General features: G+C 42.9%; 1 protein-coding gene across 7 annotated transcripts in view; it reads left to right on the top strand.

Moving 5' to 3' along the window:
• Positions 1 to 21,307, top strand: part of si:dkey-166d12.2 (rap1 GTPase-activating protein 1) — a 128,607-nt gene that overhangs the window by 37,896 nt on the left and 69,404 nt on the right. For 6 of the 7 annotated variants that reach the window (XM_034139478.1, XM_034139479.1, XM_034139480.1 and 3 more), the window contains exon 1: positions 10,272 to 10,458. The exons of the other annotated variant lie outside the window; for it this stretch is intronic. In XM_034139478.1, the coding sequence (XP_033995369.1) occupies positions 10,415 to 10,458 (44 nt within the window). In that variant the 5' untranslated portion in view covers positions 10,272 to 10,414. Of the gene's footprint in view, positions 1 to 10,271; positions 10,459 to 21,307 lie in introns of those variants that run through there. 7 annotated transcript variants of the gene reach the window in all.

Below are 21,307 nucleotides of genomic sequence, written 5' to 3' on the forward strand. Positions count from 1 at the left end.
CTACACAAGATCTGAGTACTTCTTCCACCTCTGTCTGATTTCAAACTCTTCCATAACACCCTGAGTAAGTTTGCAGCTGTGTGTTTCACTCCACTTTGGTGTAAATAAAACTGCAGCAGCTTGACCACAGAGCGTGAACGTTGTGATCAGATGATTTTGCGCAGTTCTCCAGTGTGTGCGCGGGGCACAGAATGTGCACAGGGGAGTCTCCCACCGCAGCCAGTTGGCGGACTTTTGGCACAATTCTGTTGTTTATACCGACGTTAACCCTGTCTGTGCACACGGCGACCAACTCTGTCGTCCAGTGATCTAAGCCTCTGCCTCCTGGAAAGCTTCACAGGTCCGTCGGTTATGTCCTGCGCGGCTCACCCAGCTCCAGTTCAATCAGTCATAGAAAGATTTTTTGCAGGGAGCGAAACGGCAACGTAGCTGCTTAATGTCTTTGGGTTTTTTGACATGCCTAGTAGTTTACTCCATTGAGTGTTGACAAGAAACACGTGTAGACGAAATATGTGTTTTGTTTTGATGTTTTGAGGTACGCAAAGGCGCGTAGTGACACAAGTGACGTTACGCAATTCAGATTTGTGCCGCGCATGTGTACCTGCGTACCAGTTATGTGCACCCCTGCATATAAAGATGTGCCTCTACCTCATTGGTTGTAGAAAAAGCTTCTTATATTCGTTAGCATAGCTAGCTAACCAGATGCTAATAACAACAAAGTTATTGACTGTATGATCAGTATGACAGATGAACAGATCGCCACTGGGCTTTCAACTAAAGACACAGCCACGCAAAAACTGCGGCATGTGTACGGCTCCTTATGGGTACTGCAATTTCTGAAGTGCCGGAGCGGCGTTCTGGTGCTCTCCGGCAGAACTACACCCCTGTCAGATGAGACATATACCACGTGATGACACGTTAGGCTCGTGTTGTGTTCAAGGACCCTGACCTTGGCCAGGAAAAACAGGCACACGCTTGTTTAAAGGGGACCTATCATGCAAAATGCACTTTTGTACGTCTTTTATACATGAATGTGTGTCCCCGGTGTTCCAGGGAACTCACCAAGTGTCAGAAAACACAACCCTCTCTATTTTCCTCCATACCCAAATCTCTAAAAAAGGGGCTGCAACGGATCTGATAAAAACTGATCCAGATTTGAACACGTTACTGACGTCAGGACGGTGGCGCTACGGCTATTGGGCCAACTCTCCACCTATCAGGGGAATGTGGGGTTGGGCCACGGCCGGCCATTGCCGCTCGAAAGCGCTGGAGACGCTGTAGTACATATGCCAGGCCTGTAAGTGGCGCTGTAGTCTGCCACAAAAGCAGCGAAGAAGACTTCCCGCGCATGGTTACCATGGTTACCCTTCTGTTTATTCTCCGCTGTGGCTTTTTTTCTCGCAAGCGTTTGCTCCTGCTGCTTTAATTCAATGCAATCCCTCCCCGTCGAGGCAAGCACTGTAATTCTCTCCGGTTAGTCCACCAGCAGATGACAAACACCCACCTCTCCGCCTCTTCCAAGGAACGAGGGGACCGAGCGGCAGAGTTTCAGTTAGGTTTTCTTTCGCCGGTCAAGATGTCCGTTAACCTGTTTCACGCCTTCCCCCCGGTACCGGGCGGATAAACGCGTCATTTGCAGGAAACAACGTCTAAGGAATCTTAATATTGAATAAAACTATGAATGTGTTATATCCATGTAACGGGAAGAAACTCAGCTAACTGATCTTTTTAATTTTTTTTTTCAAAAAAACCCCACAATGCTAGCACTCAGCCTCTGAATTAGCCTCGATCGAAAAAACGGGACCGACAAAGGCACATAAACTCACTCAGAACTCCCTTATTACTTATCCTAGATGCACAACCAAACACTATTTTTTGGTGTCCTGGAGACACTGAATCTAACGGTGCCCACCTCAACACTCAGTGATAAACATTCGCGACGCTATCAACGAAAGCGTACATCATCACATGTGGAGCCAAGAAGCTAAACATGTAAATATGACTTACCTTGGTCAAAAGTGGTCTTCAATGGCATTAAAACGATAAAAAAACGATGCTGCAGTTAATCCATAGGTTCATCCTATGTGTCTGTGCCTTCTTTGAAATTATTTCTGATAATCCATAAGCAATACAACTGCGTTTTAGTTTCCAAACTCCAGAAGGAGACATTCCTCCAGTTTAGTTTCGCTTTCCACACGCGAAGCGGCAACATTTTTTCTTTACAATGTGTGTCTATGTGATTCTCCTCCTTCGATTCTATTGGCTCTAACGGTCACAAGGGTATGTCAACCAACCAGATCGAGCAAGGGGGGCCAGAGATAGGTCAAATCCACCCAAATGACCCCAGATGGCCCAGTTTTTGGCTAAATCTCTCTAAAAAGGTCAAATTTCACTTGTTTTGCATCAATCTTGATACAGGGTACTTATTATATGTTGTACTTTGGATTCCTAAAGCTTTTAGTCTACTAACCCATCATCCAAGGGTAGTTTTCACTATCTGTAAAAAATAATTTTTGGACGGACACTATAATTTACAGTTTTTTACTATGTAAAATCTGAATTTTCTTTAAAATAAAAAACATTTATATTGATTCTGACACTTCTACATCCAACTCACAGGTTTATCATTACTTTGAGAAAAGATTATTAATTTAACCCTTTTAGAAGGGAAGATATGGTCATTTGTTCTGGGAATGTCATTTTCGAGCCTGAGACCTGAAAAACAGGCTCAGAGTGGAACAGGTTAAAGTTTAAATCTTCCGGACAAAATTTGAAAAGCGCCGGTCAAAGGTCTTCTTTTTTATTTATTGAGCTTTAAAACAAATGAATAACGACTCTATATAATAAAACACGGAGGACGGAGATCTATTTTTCTCCCCCTCTTCTGACTTGATCAGAGCACGCTATCCTCTCCTGCAGGGGGGCGTGGTCAGCTGCAGCTCACAGAATCAGCCCCCTGCAAAAACAGGGCTGGAGAACAGCAAATAGAGCGAAATGAGGCATGGCTAAAATGCATGATCTGTTTGGTATTTTGAAAACAGAAACGTATAAATATACCTTATATAGGTATGGCCCTACAATATATCATTTAAATATAGCATGATAGGTCCACTTTAATTCCTTTGCGGCCTAGATTTCTTTAATTTCTTTATTTTTTGCGTGTGTTTATAAATTACCTCGAGGGCCATACCAAACGGTCTCGCGGTCCGTATACGGCCTGGAGGCCGGAGGTTCCCCACCCCTGCTTTACAACATCAGGAGGATACGTCCCCTCCTGACCCAGAAAGCGATGCAGCTTCTGGTCCAGGCTCTCGTCATCTCACGCCTAGACTACTGCAACTCCCTCCTGGCTGGTCTACCCGCATGTGCCATCCGACCTCTGCAGCTCATCCAGAATGCAGCATCTCGTCTGGTCTTCAACCTTCCTAAATTCTCCCACACCACACCGCTCCTCCGCTCCTCCGCTCCCTTCACTGGCTTCCAGTAACTGCTAAAATCCACTTCAAGACACTGGTACTTGCGTACCATGCTGTGAATGGATCTGGCCCTTCCTACATCCAGGACATGGTTAAACCATACACCTCAGCACGTGCACTCCGCTCTGCATCAGCCAAATGGCTCGCTGCACCCTCACTGCGAGGGGGACCCAAGTTCCCATCAGCAAAAACACGTCGGTTTGCTATCCTGGCTCCAAAATGGTGGAATCAGCTCCCCATTGACATCAGGACAGCAGAAAGCTTACACATCTTCCGGCGCAGACTGAAAACTCATCTCTTTTGACTCCACTTTGAGCAATAAAAAAAAATATTTACTAACAAAGGACTGGCTTATCTAAAGCCTGTTGAGTAGCACTTGAAATTGTTTGGCTCTATGAAACCTGATGTACTTATATGATTCTGTTTTCTTCAAGTTTGTATCTTCTTGGTCGAATGCACTTATTGTAAGTCGCTTTGGATAAAAGCTTCAGCTAAATGCAATGTAATGTAATGTAAACCACAAGACTGTAATAAGCCCTCTGGGTTTTTTATGCATCATCCTGCCTTAGTCAAATATAACATTGGTAGATAAGAATCTGTAATGCTTAATGTTTCTACTTATGTTACTCATAAACTTCCTTCACAAAGTTTCTTTTTCTTTTCATGCAGTTGTTTCATTCTCCATAAGTATCTTTCTTTTTTTAAGTATCTGTTATTCAGATAAAACCCCAATTAATATTATTTTTCACTGATTTTGCAATAAGATTGTTATATTAGAGGGAATTATCATTGTTACGTCTGTACAATACCCTTTGTAGATCAGGACTTTTCTGCGGCATCACAATGCTTCATTCAGGGCAGCGAGTGGGGAATTTGTACGGTCAACATTATGTGTAAGTGTAGCATTGTGGAAACAAATTACACTTAGACTTGGATACAGATCAACCTCATTTTTATTCGAAAACGTAGTGATCTGTGCATTATACAGGGAGGAGGCGGGATTCGGTCCTCGCGTCCCGGGTGGAGAGATTTTCTCCCCCTGCCGAGACGCTTCCTCCCCCCGCCAGTCAGCTCCGTGAAGACGGAGCACCCCACCCGGCCGCTCTCTGCTACTGCGGAGCCTGCCGAGGTCGGCAGCCCATCCCCGTGAGTGCCGGTACCCCGGTTCCACGGGATGGGCCGAAGAGGTGGAGGGCGCCGCGGGCACGGAAGCCTCTCCCTTCGTCTCACCGTCGCGCTGCGCTCCCTCGCCTGCAGGGAAGCCCGGGCGGCGCCTGAGGAAGAGCCAGACGGCAGGGCGGGGGCATCTGCCTGAGGGGTAATCAGGGAGACACCCAACACGCCGAGATTATTGGCCGCAGCCGCCATCTGTGCTCCGAGCTTGAACATTTTGTCCAAATATTCCAAGGTGTCTCGTTCCCGCAGCAGACCTGTGTGCTAGACCCTCCTGGCCGCCGGACCCGAAAGTACCGGACAACGAAGCGTCCTCGTCGTCTTCCTCCTCCGGGAACGCGGCCACCTGGCCCCTCGGGAGGGTGAACATGAATGGCACCTCGTCATCCTGTTCCCCCATCTCCACCACCTCGAGGTCCTGATCCTCCGGCTCCTCCTGCGGGCCGAACTTCACCCGAAAATGATCCCCGCGATGTCGGCGGCTTAGCCGAGGGTTTAGGCCGTCTTCGGCGTGGTCCGGCCCCAGGCACTGGAAGCACAGGCGGTGCGGATCAGCCCCCGCGATCAGGCCAGGGCATGTCGGGCAGGTCCGGTGCACTTTTCTCTTTCTCTTTTCACGTCTCTTGCTCAGTGTTTCACTTCCGCTCACTAAAGAGAAAGGGATGACAGTCAGGAGGCGAGGCCTCCTTTTATACGGTGAGATGCGCGCGCATTCAGGTAGGCCCGCCCCGGGGCCGGCTACGTCTATAGAAGTCTCAGTAGGTGAATGCTTGCATGATAAGGTATTACCCATAGAGTCCAGTAGAGGGCGGAGCCTGTGAGAGATATAACTAGAAACAAACAGGGAAGACTTAGGAGACACGGGAGGGCAACCGAGGGGAATGCAAAACAGGCAGACAAGACATGGGGCCCAAACAGAGTGAACAACACAAGACCAATCACAAAGACAAGACACAGCTGGGGAGGGCAAGCAGGAACACAAGGACAACAGGTGAACACAATCAGAAAACATTTAAAAATCAAGAAACAATCAACACGGATGTCAAGTATGGATGTCAAGTATGGATGTCAAGTATGGATGTATGTACTTCTGTCTCTTGTTCTGGAGATGATGGTCAGTAAAGTATTTATCTATCACTGTGACAACCGTCTCAGTTGATTGGACCCCCCCCCCTCTCATAGGGCAGCCTCTCATTGCTGCCTCTGTCCTCCCATTGCCAGTCAAGTCCTCAAAGTCAAGGCTGACCTGCTTTGGAAGAACACTCCAGCAAGTCTGCCATGTCTCCTGAATATAACCCTCAGACTCAGACTAATTACACCAACATACCCTTTCCCTTTCACCTGTCTCACACAAATCACTCTGGGTAAATAGCTTCTTTTTTTCCTCTGGCAAGGACATCTTTTGAGGGACGCAAGGGAAAAGCAAGAGTGAATGGAGCTCCTGAAAGTACATTACTGTAGCGACAATAACAAGTTTGTCAGCAGAAGTCTGGCTCTGGAGAATCATTCAGTTTGAGACATGGCATTTCTGTGTCATTATCAGAGGAGCCGGGGATGGCTGACAGGAAAGGAGGAGCAGCCATTTGTGCCCACTTTGCTCTAAATAAAAAATGGATCTGACTGGAGGAAGAGGCTAATTCTTTCCAGTGGACTATATCATGAACGAACAATGGAATACTTTTCTGGTACAATACATCGGCAGATGCAATGACCATCATAAGCAAAAAAGCTAAATAAATAAGGGAAAGATTTATTTGAAAAACCGTCCTAATGCCCCCGCTTCAAAACAAACATTTCCTAAGGGAGTGCTAAGCATTGCATTTGATATAAATAGATTTGACATTAGACTTGATGACATAACCCAAATATATCACTTCATCCACTATACCCCCTCCTCTAAATTCCCTTTTTATGAGCTCCTGTCTCTTCATCTTAAAATGAAATTGTTGGTCCCAAACCAGCTATTAATGTCCATGTTCACAAAAGAAGATTGATTGTTTTTACTTGATATACACAAAAGGCATAAGTCAAGCATCAAGCAGGTCAACATGTATGGGCTTAGATATGTCTCATCATTATTTGTGTGAACAGAAAAATAATTTGTATGTGATTTGTAAATGTAAAACACCATCCACAAATGCATTTAAAAGATTAGCAAATTCACAAATACATTTGCAAATGTAAAACGGATCTGCAAATACGCTAAATATTTTCACAAATAAAAAAAATATCTGTGAATATCTCTTTAACATTGACAACTTTCGATCAGGCATTTGTGAATCCATTTTGTATTTGTCGACCAAAAATGCGCTTGTGGATCTAAAATCTCTGCTTGTGGATCGTCTTTTTACACACACGGAATTTTGAGACAAATTTTCCGCCAGTCTCGGCTAAAATCTACTCGTGTCACTCGGTTATTTTCGGAAACCACGTGATGGCCTGCTGATGACGACATTTCCGCATGATTTCAAAGTAAGAGCATGATGGTTTGTTTAATGCACTGTTTTTGTATTATAATGAACAGCAGAACGTTAGATGCATTCTTCATCATCATCATCATGTTATAGTGATACAGTTAGTTTGTGTTAGTTTATTGGTTCAATACAGCATATATCGAGCACATTTGTATGCATTGATGTTGAAGTACAGGCTACGCCACTTTCGGGTCCCGGGGGGAGCAGCTGGCAGCGAAGCAGCCCAGAGATAACTCTTTCTTCATTGTTTTTTGTGTATTCAGTCAAGCGGGTCAAAGTTACAAATCACTTCATATCTTAATAATCGGCCTAGTTTTACCTTACCAGTGCACGCATTCTGGTGAGACCAGGTTGATATATTCCTGTCTATTGCTTTCATTTGTATGTAATGTTATTATGTTTATACTTGTTTCCACACATTTCACAATTTGGGATGAATGAAGTATCTATCTATCTATCTATCTATATATATATATATATATATATATATCTATCCGTCTATCTAGATAGATAGACGGATAGATATACAGTAGAAAGGACACGATGAATATTATAAGATTTAATGTAGCCTTACTATGAAGGCTGACCTAAATACGGTGCTTTTCTACAGATTACCTTACCACTGCACTGGTAAAGTAAAACTAGGCCGATTAATAAGATGTGAAGTGCTTTGTAACTTTGACCCGCTTGACTGAATACACAAAAAACAATGAAGAAAGTTGAACCAATAAACTAACACAAAATAACTGTATCACTATAACATGATGATGATGGTGATAAAGAATGCATCTAACGTTCTGCTGTTCATTAAAAAAACAGCGCATTAAACAAACCATCATGCTCTTAGTTTGAAAACCATGCGGAAATGTCGTCATCAGCAGGCCATCACTTGGTTTCCAAGCGACACGAGTAGATTTTAGCCGAGACCGGCAGAAAGTTTGTCTCAAAACTCTGTGTGTGTAAAAAGACGATCCACAAGCAGAAATGTGAGATCCGCAAGCGCATTTTTGGTCGACAAATACAAAATGGATTCATAAATGCCTGATCGAAAGTTGTAAATGTTAAAGAGATATTCAAAGATCTTTTTTTATTTGTAAAAATATTTTGCGTATTTGCAGATCCGTTTTACATTTGCACATTTATTTTTGAGTTTGCAAATCTTTTAAATGCATTTGTGGATGGTGTTTTACATTTACAAATCACATATTTACACACAAATTATTTTTCTGTTCACACAAATAATTATGAGACATATCTAAGCCCATAACATGTATCCATATCAATCAATGAAGGAGCTGAAGGACATTGGTCTTTTGTATAGTCCAGTCAAACCTAATAGAATCACAAAAGGTCGACAGTGGAGTCATCAGGGCGCTCCAACATTAGCGCTGATGCTTAAGGGGACAAAAGGACAATTAATGCACTTGAACCCGACTGCTCAGTGGAGGATATACTATCTCATCACGGCAGAAAACGAAATAATTTACTCAAGTAAGGAAGGGGCCGGAGATAGAGAGAGGTGATTTAGAGGAAAGACGAGAAGGAGGTGTCAGAGCCTCTCTTGTTTGACTATAAGCAGACGTGCTCTGCCAGCAGATTGATAGAGATATCACTTTCCACTCACCCTGATGCAGGTGACCCTTTCACAATTCCCTCCTTTTGATCGACTAATGAAGTTCAAGAGAAATCAAGCTGATTTCTAGTACTTAACATGGAGTGTGGTCTTATAAAAACCTACCGCATTAAAGAGGTCGGGTAAAAAAAATACAAGACTTGAGTAAATCAGATAATTTGGTTCACGCTCTTATAGTCAAAAACCACTTCAGTAAAATACAGTTGTAATCTCAGATGTGACCCAGGTAATTACTCAAATTTGTGTGATTTTTATATTGCTTTATATTGCGTTAATGAAGTGACTCTCGTATTTATTTGCACCCACTAACCTTAAAACCTGTATCACTTGACATAATTGTTCTCAGGAAGCTTTAAAGCTTCCATTTCTAAAGTTTAGCTTTTTGGAATATCATTTTTAAGTCAAGTGTGTAATGTACCAGGAAAAAAAAGAAGAAATTAGTTGATAGTAAAATATGGTTATTTTAAACCATATATTTAGTGCATTTGCACTGTAAAAAAAAACATGACCCCCCGGAAACACCTCACCTGATTTCTGTAACTTATTGCGTTCGCCATGTAATACGCGCTTCTATTGACTAGCTGTCTAGCGCTCCAACACATTATAGGCTAAGGGGTAGTGTGTCTCAAGTGGTTAACCAATCACAACAGAGCCAGTCAGCTAACCAATCAGAGCAATTATTTTTTGGGGAGTTTTTGAACATTAAAGCATGTAAACATGTCACAGTAGCAGCGCAAATTGCAAATATGCAAAAATAGGTCCCCTTTGAGTTTCGTCACAGTTTCCTCTTGGCAGTTTTTCTACATATTTATTACCTTGATATCAAAGTTATTGGCAACTGATTACCTACATTAATAAAGTGTATGTAATATACAGTAAACTTTGTACATTTGAGTTTAATAATGTAAAATTAAACAACCCATTTCAATGTCACCTTGGGCTGTTTAAAATGATAACGGACCATTTCACCAATGTTGGCTTTCATTGGACAACATTGTTAACTGAGAAATAATTGGCAGAATAATCAATGGTAAAATGTAAGTTGGGTATTTAGGTGCACCCCCTTAAATATAGCTCTGTCAACAAAGGTATTTATCAATATAGAAATCCTGTCTGTCCTGAACCTTCACGTCTTTTTAAGGTCTTTAACCGCCCTGGAGAAAAGAGCACCTTGTGTGTCACATCATCAGAATCACTTGTCATTGTTGATCAGCACAGGGAAGTTGTCCTCATTGGACATTATACTTGTAAATGTAAGTATTGTTGTGCCCTCTTCCAGCTGGAAATGAGAAACAGGATTTGCCAGATAGAGCCTGAGAAACAGTCCTGTTTGTTTCCAGGACAACAGGACAGTCGGACGTACCTTTCTCTTAATCTGGCAGAGATAGCAGCTACTTATCCAGAGAGCAAAGAGGAGACACGAGAGGGAGGGCCGGGCTGTGTACACACACAAAATACTCTCAGACAACACACACACACTTGATGAGGGCTGAGACAAGGAGGGAGGAGAAAGAGTTAGAGGTGTGGAAAGAGAGGAGAGGAGCATAGAGAAAGGAGCAGAGATAGAAACAGGTATGGCTGTTATTCTGTAGCCTCGTGTTGTGCCCTGCACTGATATCCTGCTCTCACCTGGGAAGCCTCATCATCCATAGAGCAAGATGTCTCAGAGGAAAAGGAGTTTCACATTCGGAGCTTATGGAGGGTAAGCTATCAGAGGATTATTCTGTCTCAGAGTACAGTTATTTTGGAGTTTGCCAGCTTTGTGTGTGTGTGGCAGTGTTTGTGTACCTGTTGCAGCATGTTGCTCAGGGACTTGCTCAACAACTGCAGAACAAGTTGACTCTGACAAGGTCATTGACTAACAGCATTCCTAATTTAGAGTGTTTTTCAGTAATAGTAAGTACTGAATAGCTTTTGACATGCTCATTTAATTATACCCAAAGGGAGAGTTTTTAAGACTTTTCTGAAGTTGCTGGTGTGATGATGCGGAATACTTGGCAAACTAAATGTATCGCGCTGATACTGCAAATGCAACAGGGAAGGGAGTAGTAGGGAATAAGTCAGTCAATTAGTGCTAAAGACGACATATTATGCACATTTAAGGTTCATATTTGTATTTTGTGTTTCTATTGTGACAGGTCTTTATTTTTCTCATACTGCCTGTGCTGCAGCACCTCTTTTCACCCTCTGTCTGAAACCAGAGCCCAGTCTGCTCTGATTCAATCCAATCCAACTTTATTCCTATAGCACATTTAAAAACAACATTCTGCTCTGATTGGTTAGCAGGTCGCCTCTGCTGTGCACCCAACGATGTACAATGTGTTGAAACCCTCGCCAATAGAAACGCAAGTGTTACATAGTGATGTCACTATGTTACAGAATTAGAGTCCAATTGGGGTTTTTCAGGCAGATTTTTAGGAGAGAAACTCCCTCTGGAGGGAACTTTGGGATTATATCCTTTGCAGACCATTTACATGCACAATAACATATACAGTATTACAAGCCTTCAGGAAAGGTAAAAACCCCCCAAAACAATAATAGGGCCCCTTTAAATAAAGTTAACAAAAGATGCTTAAGTGAAGGGTAAAGTTTGAAATATTGACTAACACATTCTTCAACCATTTTGATAAAGCTATAGAGTTGACAGGGGGCTGTCTTCATCTTCTACAAAACTCTGCTTGTCTGCTGGTAGGACTTTTCTAATCTGATGAGCTCTGATGAGGGTGCCGCCTTTTGTAATATCTTTCTGGATAAACAAACACATTAAAAATGAAGCACTGGCTGTTCATCATCAACAGTAATATTGAGATATTGTCCGATATCAAATTAACCCTTCTCTTGCGTTAGGTCATACCCCCCTTCCCATGCTATTTTCGGTCAAAATTGACCGGTGTGTTTTGCACAGTGATATCTCTGGAACCCCTTATCCAATTTTGATGGTTGACATCTCATTTGAACAGTCAAAGCAAGTAGAATCAAGGGGTGACAGACAGAATGACACCAGGGGTGGATTTCATATTATTTTTTGCAGTAAGTTTAAAGATAGTGCTTATTTTACATTACTGTATATTATAAGAATGCTTGCCATGTAGGCTGTGTTTACTGGAGATGGAAATGCTTTAGTTGGTGTTGTAGCTGAGATTCTTCCCGTTCCAATGATGTATGGGATGTATTGATTTGATACAAGCAAGCCAGTGTTTCATGTCTTGGTCCGGACCCACCGGTGGGCCCATCAAGTTCAGCATTCACTGCACTCACTGTGATGAATATAAAATAAGACACTGATACTGTTTTCCTCAATGAACATTTAGAGAAAGAGAAATATACCGTGTGTGTGTGTGTGTGTGTGTGTGTGTGTGTGTGTGTGTGTGTGTGTGTGTGTGTGTGTGTGTGTGTGTGTGTGTGTGTGTGTGTGTGTGTGTGTTGTGTGTGTGGTGTGGGTGTGTGTGTGTGTGTGTGTGTGTGTGTGTGTTGTGTGTGTGTGTGTGTGTGTGTGTGTGTGTGTGTGTGTGTGTGTGTGTGTGTGTGTGTGTGTGTGTGTGTGTGTGTGTGTGTGTGTGTGTGTGTGTGTGTGTGTGTGTGTGTGTGTGTGTGTGTGTGTGTGTGTGTGTGTGTGTGTGTGTGTGTGTGTGTGTGTGTGTGTGTGTGTGTGTGTGTGTGTGTGTTCTGCAGGATGAACATAATACACTCATACCCATTCATTTTCTATGGCGGTCAATTCTGACCGAAGACATCAAGGGTGTTTCACTGTTGAATAAATCACTCAAAATTCAATGCAAGTGGTGATCATCAAGTGTATATGTTCAGAGGCCTAGTGTGGAGGATAACATAAGGTATTGAGGCAATTGGATGAAAAACACAATATTTATGATTAAAACAAGTCATTCAGTCACTTTTGACCCGAAACGCAAGAGAAAGGTTAAAGGTTTATTAAGTCAAGTGTATTGTTTTACTGTGGATGAATCTTCATTTCGGCGACAGTGAATTGGTTAACAATCTCATCAGCATGATTTGAAAGGAGGCCGTAAAGGGGAAGGATGTGACTTTGTTTAGTCTTCTGTGTATGAGAGTGATTTTGTAAACGTTTGTGAATCTTTGAGCTATGAAAACTCTTTGTGGTTTATGAGCATTGAGCCGCTCAGCAACACAGTGTACTAGAATTCATGAGGCAATATACAATTACTTTTACTATCGTGCTTTGCTGCTTGTGAGCTCTGCCAAGTCTGCCTGGAAAACACTCATGAGGCTTGATTTGACAAATCGCTGGTGGTAAAGGAAGAAAACTAGCCAGAGTGCCCAGCCAGATACTGCCAAGAAAACTAGTGCTATGTAGGGCACAAGAAACAACATTTTTGGAACAGCATAATCTCCAAAAACTACTTTGGAATAGGGTTGAAAAGAGAAAAACAGTTATTTGCAAAAATGCAAACCCTCCACTGTGATTTCAAAATGTCCTTGACATATTTTATCTCTGAGATGTTCTGTAAACCTTGTGAATAATTGCATTGTCCTCCATTCTGGAATAATATAATATCAATTATTGACTTTGCCATTCGGTGTAACAAGTGGACTTCACAACATTTATGTTGGTAAGGATGAAATGTATCCCTTAAGGCTGTGTAAAAATCTTACCAGAGTCCTTATATGGAGTAGTCTCTATAGTTGTTTACTTGTTTGGACTTGCTTCTAAAGGATTACATTTCTGAGTTGAAACATTATGCAGGAAATATTTTAACCGAGAGTGCTTTAATGTGGTAACTTTTGTCTGTCTCCCACACTATGGATAATATTGTTAGACTTTGTAGGCGGATTCCTATTCTGAGTTTAAAAGTATCTAAAGAAATTGCCTACTTTAGATATTGATGTTAAGGTACCTTAAGTTGTAGAAACCGTCAGATCCCCAGCCATGACATGAGTACAGTTTCAGTTTTGTTGTCACTGTAAAATGTATGGATCAATGCTTCTCTTCTTTTCATGTGGTGTTAAAGGGTTGATCAGAGTGTCTTGTTGGGGTTTTACCCTTTTCTGAAGAGTGATATATACGTTTTTGTGAATGTAAACGGTCTGCAAAGCCCAAAAGGAAGGGGGGGGGGGGAGTTTTTGTCAGCTTCGTCAACTATACATAAAAGTACGCGTCACGCTGCAGAAAAGTGGCAGCTCCCCCGTTATTAAAGACAAATCTATTCTTTATCTAGGCTGTGGGTAACATACATTAGCCTATAGGGTCAGTCTTTCATTCATTCTGAAATCATTTATTAATTCACGGTGATATAAACTATGAATATAAGCTAGGCTATATTTGCTTTTGTGACTGCTTACCTCACTGGTCCCCTGTGTACAGCAGAGCCCCGTGTCGCCAGTGAAACCTCCTCATTAGTGCAGAACGTCTCTCAGTATATGTGTTGTAATGTTTTTTAACGCACGTTGTCTGATTATATAATCATATGCACCGTCAACTAAAGTCTGTTGATATACTCTCCAGATTAACAGCAGCATGAAAATAACCTGCCAGAAATTGCCGGGCTTTGCGTTTGTACCCGCTTAATTTCTGACCAATTGTTGAACAGCATTTCCGTGCACATGACTTGTGTTTAAAGTTCATAGTCTGTTTGAGGTTTGCCTGTGTGAACGCAAACCGAACCTTCGGAAAAATGAAACAATGTAACTAACAAACTGTCGTCTGGTGCGCACCAAAGAAGTGGACTATTGTCCCTTTCACACCAACGCGGTTCCAGGGCCGGTTCGGAGCTAGAGCCTGATAAGCCGGCTCTAAGCACCGAAAACTGGTGCTTACCAAGCACCAAAACAATGTCGGTCTAGAAGCAAGAACCGCATACGTCACGCTTACATTGGAGGCGGGGGCAGGGGCGGGATTAACCTGAGCTAACAGTTTATGGCGAGTACGGCAAATACAAGTTGTAACAAGCATTAGCGCTGAGCAAAGTGACTACACGCAACCACACACTTGTAAAAAAAAAAAACATACTTTATAAAGTCAGGCAACACTAACCAGGCTTCGTGTGATTCTGTTTATTTGTACCTTACTTTGACCATCCGTTCGCTGTTATTGATCATTGTGGAGAGCAGGCAGACGTTTTGTTTGTTATTATAGCAGCTATCGGATGGAATCAATACACAGGCTGCACAGGTTGTCATGTCCGACTATCACAAGTAGAATCATAATGAAAAATACGCCGGTAAAATGTGCCTGTAGAAAACGGCTTAGGCCATAGCAACAAGTAGTCAAGATAGTCAGTTTAGCTTCGGTTGCTATACTAACATCACCCATTTTATACCAGAGAAACTTTCATAACAGCGTGTTAACGGGAGAATAAACTCCGGTGGACGAACAGCACTGCAGCGGTCGGTAAATGCCGCTGAAACACATTAATAAACAATGAACCACGGCTCTCTGGAGAAAAGTATAAGGTTGGAGAAGTCGTTATTTAATTTAATCTGGCTTCGTATGATTAAAAGCAACACGATCATCGACCCGACGCACTAAATGGGCTGGCTCCGGCCTATATAGCTGAACTCCTCCAGCGCTACACCCCAACAAGAGCTTTAAGGTCTGCTGACCAGCTGCTGCTGGTAGTGCCCAAGACCAGGCTTAAAACCCGAGGTCACCGAGCCTTCGCAGCAGCTGGCCCCAGGCTCTGGAACACTCTGCCCCTCCATGTGAGGTCGGCCCAGACCCTAGGGGTTTTTAAATCCACTCTAAAAACACACTTCTTCTCTGTGGCTTTCTAGTTAGAGCGGAGCCAGACTCCTGACTTTTCCTTGTGTTTTTATTTTAATTTTGTTTTTTATATATATCTGTTGTAATTTATTGTCGTTTATTGTGAGTGTAGTAATGTGTTTTTATTACATGTACAGCACTTTGGCTCGACCAAAAATCGCTTTTAAATGTGCTTTATAAATAAAACCTGATTTGATTTGATTTGATTTGAGTCCCCCGTTGTTGTTGTTGTTGTGAGCGCCGTTGGGGAGAAAATCAGCAACGTTAACGGTGACGTCATGACGCAGCCGCGGCATCACCAGTCGGGCTCTGGGCGGTGTGAACAAAACGGGAGCTGAAAAGAAAAACCGGTTCAGAGCCAGAAGAGCACTAGCACGGAGCTAGAACGGGAACCGCGTTTGTGTGAAAGGGGCATATTAGGTGTGAATGCGACCTTTGATTAATTTTTCAACATAGTGACATCACTATGTAACTCTCATGCTTTTATTGGCTAGCTCTCCAACACATTGTACGTGATTTGTTAAAGGGTGGGACATTTCTAAGGGGTTGACCAATCACATCAGAGCCGACTGGACTCCGACTGGTTTCAGACCGAGGGTGAAAAGAGGTGCTACAGCACAGGCAGAATGAGAAAAATAAAGAACTTTTTTAACATTAAAGCATGTAAACATGTCAGAGTAGAAGCCCAAAGTACAAATATGAACCTGAAAATGAGAATAATATGTCCTCTTTAACTACACCAGTTTTTGAATAAGAGTATTAAAAAATAGTTAACTTTTTTTATAAATGTAACCCGGCTCTTTTTCAGCCTGCCCTTGTCCACACTGTCCCCACATTGTCCATGAAGAAGCTCCACCAAAACGGTTTGATAGTAGTTTCCCTTGCCCAAAATGTTCCACTCCATTTATCAGCCAACCTGATACAGTAAATCACATACCTCCTTCTTCAATCTCTAAAGTGCCTGAGAATTGTTTTAAAGCAAGCTGCTGTCTGAGATGAATAAGCAGTTTGTTTAAAAGTAGTGTCTAATTTGAATGCTATAAATAATTTAGGTTGTTTCAGGAAAATTAGTTTGTTGTTTAAAGTAGTATCTCCAGGGGAAATTAGAGCCTAATGAAAAACAAGGAAAGGATTCTGGAACGGAAATGGATGAAACCGAGACTTGGACAAATAACCACTTTGCATTCCTTTCAGCGCTTGTTGTCTTGCAGCATGATTTCCGCAAACAATTTAATTGAAATTGCCGTTAGCAGAAAATAACATGGCTGATTCAAAACGCTTTCAAAATAGAAACAAAAACAACTGGAAATTGTGATCTATTAGAGCCTCAGTTTTAGTGCCTCCTCGCTAATGTGACATTATTTTTGTACTATGCAAATTCAGCGCAGGCAATAATGTCTAGCAAGAGCAAGGATTTAAAAACAATTCATGGTTGAGTACTGTGTGGGTGAACAATTATTTTCAACACTGTTTGTTATGTGTAAACTTTTTTCTTTAACCTCCCACTTGAATTTAAATCCATAAACCATAGGAACAAGAAGGCAAGGGCAGTGCCTATTTTGAGATGTGCGGTTATTATGATAAAATGGAAATTTGGATAAAGATGATCAATTATTCTGGTGGTTTCACAAGCTTGGAAAGATATCTGTCTGGTGAGTCAAGTCAGCTTTAAGCCTGAAGACAACTGCAGCTGTTCAGCCAAGCGAAACATTAGAGGATGGTGTGCAAAACCCACCGCTCTGTTTCAGTTTCCCTCGCAGGTATTATACCTATTGGTGGAAAAGGATGGTGCTATTGTGCATGTCAATCAATAAATAAATCAATCAATCAATCAATCAATGTTTATTTATATAGCCCAATATCACAAATGTTACATTTGTCTCAGTGGACAATTTGTACAGACAGAGAGAAGGAAGGAAGAAGTAAGGTGTCCCCGGCAGTCTAACCCCTAATTTCCACCGGGTCCGTCTGCGTCGCGTTACGGCCGCGTTACGGCTGCGCCGCGGCGTTCGCAAAGATCGCGGCCACTCTAGTGAATGGGTGCTATTCCACCACACGCGGCGCGTTACGGCTCAAAAGCGTCCCAGAAGCGTCCCAGAAGCGTCTCGGCGCAGGGCTCCTCTAGGATGAATCCTATTTTTGACGCAACGCAGCCGTAAGGTAATGTCGGGCAGGCAGGAAGTGGAACGTTCAGAGCATATATAGCATATATATATATATATATATACACACACACAAACTAATTTTGCAGACCCTATCCCTCCGTAGTCTTTCAAGTAGGAGGAGAAATGCCAGCGTTCTCCTCCGGTTTACAGGCACTGTGTAACTTATATATATAGAATAATTATGCAGCCAAAACAGAGCACATTTCTCTGTTAATCTCCAAAAACAGCCATAAACCTCAGGTTATTTTTAATGTCCTCAACTCTATCATTAATCCCTGTGATGTTTCTTCTATTGTCCCATCGACTACTCTCTGTGATAAGTTTCTTAAATTTTTTATTGAAAAAGTATCTGCTCTTAGGCTAGCCCACACTAGTGCTACCCCAGATCCTGCTCCTTTTATGTGCCCTGCTGTCCTCGACCACTTTGAGCCTGTATCCCTCTCTTCTCTCTCGGATGTAGTCAAGCACCTGCGGCCGACAAACTGCACCTCAGACAGCATTCCCTCTCGCCTTCTCAGAGATGTTTTTGATTCAGTTGGAGCAAGTATTTTATTACTTTTAAACACCTCTCTTAGCTCAGGATGTGTCCCAGCTGCCTTCAAACATGCCGTGGTTATGCCACTACTTAAAAAGAAAAATCTCGACCCCTCCATTCTCGCAAATTTTAGGCCCATCTCCCAGCTACCTTTTTTATCAAAAGCCCTGGAGCGAGTAGTCTACGCCCAGCTGCAGTCTTTTTTAACCATGCATGGAATCCATGAAAAGTTTCAGTCTGGCTTCAAACCCATGCACAGCACTGAAACAGCCCTTTTAAGAGTTTTTAATGATCTGCTCCTAGCCGCCGACTCAGGTAGCTCCGCTGTCTTGGTGCTGTTAGACCTGACAGCTGCCTTTGACACTGTGGACCATAGCATCCTGTTGTCACGGCTTGAACAGTCCGCTGGCATCACAGGCTCTGCCCTTGCATGGTTCAGGTCCTACCTGACAGACCGTAGCTTCTCGGTACAGCTAGGTGCCTTCTCCTCTGCCAAAGCCCCTCTTACCTGTGGGGTTCCCCAAGGCTCGATTCTGGGCCTCATCCTTTTTCTACTGTACATACTGCCCCTAGGTTAAATTCTCACAAAACATAATATTCCCTTCCACTGCTACGCCGACGATGTACAGATATATCTGCCTCTCAAAGCAAATGTCAAACACTCACTACAGCAGCTGATGGACTGCTTAACAGAGATAAAATCCTGGCTGAGCAAAAACTTTCTCAACCTCAACGAGAGCAAGACTGAGGTCATTTTTTTTGGACCCCAACCTCCAGCCTCTCCGGTTGATATTCTGGGCTCTCTCAAAAAAAACATCCTCCCCTCGGTCATGAACCTTGGAGTGACCTTCACTAGCACTTTTAAATTCGACAAGCAGGTCAGCACTGTAGTCAAATCCTGCTTTTTTAAAATAAGACTATTGGCCAAAACCAAGTCGTATTTATCTTTTAATGACTTACTGTAGAAAGGGTTATCAACGCCTTTGTAACCTCGAGACTGGACTATTGCAACGCTCTGTATGTGGGTATGGACCAGGCCTCAATTAAACGCCTGCAGCTAGTCCAAAACGCAGCTGCACGTTTGCTGACTGGCCACAAAAAGCGTGACCACATCACCCCAATTCTGGCCTCACTACACTGGCTTCCAGTTCGGTTCAGAATTGATTTTAAAATCCTTTTATTTGTTTTTAAAGCACTAAATGGGCTGGCTCCGGCCTATATAGCTGAATTCCTCCATCGCTACACCCCAGCCAGAGCTTTAAGGTCTGCTGACAAGCTGCTGCTGGTAGTGCCCAAGACCAGGCTAAAAACCAGAGGGCACCGAGCCTTCGCAGCAGCTGGCCCTAGGCTCTGGAACACTCTGCCCCTCCATGTGAGGTCGGCCCAGACCCTAGGGGTTTTTAAATCTACACTAAAAACACACTTCTTCTCTCTGGCTTTCTAGTTAGAGCGGAGCACGACTCCTGACTTTTCCTTGTGTTTTATTTTTATTTTTTATATATATCTGTTGTAATTTATTGTCTTTTATTGTGATTGTAGTAATGTGTTTTTATTACATGTACAGCACTTTGGCTCGACCAAAAATCACTTTAAAATGTGCTTTATAAATAAAACTTGATTTGATTTGATTTGATGATGAATGCATTTTTTTACCACTAAAATACAGCAACACATCTTTGATTCATGTCGTTTATAACTGGAATATTACAGTTATTATTAACTTTGTCTGTACGAAGTAGCCTGTCCAGGAAATATGCCCAAATCAGCAAAAACTGCGAGCCTGCATGCACGACACTCCACTTCTGAAACGCTTCTGAAACGCTTCTGGAACGCGCCCGGTGGGTTATGACGCTAGAGGAGGTCGGACCAAAACCGCGGCGCAGCCGTAACGCGACGCAGACGGACTCGGTGGAAACTAGGGGTAAGCCTATAGCAGCAAAACTAGGGGCTGAATCTAATCAGCCCTAACTATAACATGTATCAAAAAGGAAGGTCTTAAGCTGACTTTTAAAAAAGGAAAGGCACCCGAACACAAACTGGAAGCTGATTCCACAAAAGTGGAGCTTGATAACAAAAGTCCCTGGCTCCCATTGTACTTTTATGGCGCATTTCCACTACACGGTCGGCCTCGGCCACACTCGGTACGGCTCGGTACGGCTTGGCCGCGTTGGGCCTTAACAGGGCCGACTCACTTCATGCTGCGCTTCCATTACAGTTTAGGAACTGGGGTAGTTACTATAGTAACGCAGTGTAGGCGGAGCCGTGACGTCATCTTCAATGAGAAATCCAGAAACACAACACAGCCGTTAGCTGTTAGAACTCAGAGCTCACAGCTCCTTATATATGTTCAGAAACTCGACAAAAGTTAAACAAGTACACACCACAGACTGCCTGTGTCATGGTGAATACAGTCGCTGCTTTATTTATGTCTGTATAGGCCGTTGTTGTGAGTGTGGACGGTCGGGGCATATACTGCGTTAGCTTAGCCAATCTCCATCTAGAAAAACACGAATTTTAAAAGGTTTTTCGCCTGCCGTCTGTCTGCAGACTTGACAAAGCATTAATTCATGGTTTTTACTAACCGGTATCAGTATGTTGTTACTTCGGCATCATTTTGAAACGTGTATTACAATTAAATCACGGTCAAATATGTCCATCTTGTTGTAGTTCTAGCCCTCTTGCCAGCGCTCCTCTCTCTAGTTTAGCATACTCAGCCCGACTCAGCCCTGTTTGTTGGCCCCGATAGAACCACAATTTTCTAGGGCCAGAAAAGAGGTGAAAAAGTGGCCCTGCGCCGTGCCGCGCCGGTAATTGGCCTAGTGGAAGCACAACCAAAAAAGGGGACGGCACGACACGGCACGCTTAAAGCGAGCTCCGCGCTGCAGTGGAACTGCGCCATTAGAGACTCTAGGAACAACCAACAACCCTGCATTACAACCAACAACCCTGCATTACAACCAACAACCCTGCATGTAGTACGCCTTTTACTCTTAGTCATTTTAGCAGTTCAGTGGTATGTCTTTTTTTAATTTGTGGATCTGATTATTTGTTTTAGGCACCTGCATTATAAATGCAATGAGATTACTCATTTTAGATTAGAGATCCCTGGGTC

This window comes from Trematomus bernacchii, unplaced genomic scaffold (assembly GCF_902827165.1).
Source record: "Trematomus bernacchii unplaced genomic scaffold, fTreBer1.1, whole genome shotgun sequence".
NCBI lineage: Eukaryota > Metazoa > Chordata > Actinopteri > Perciformes > Nototheniidae > Trematomus > Trematomus bernacchii.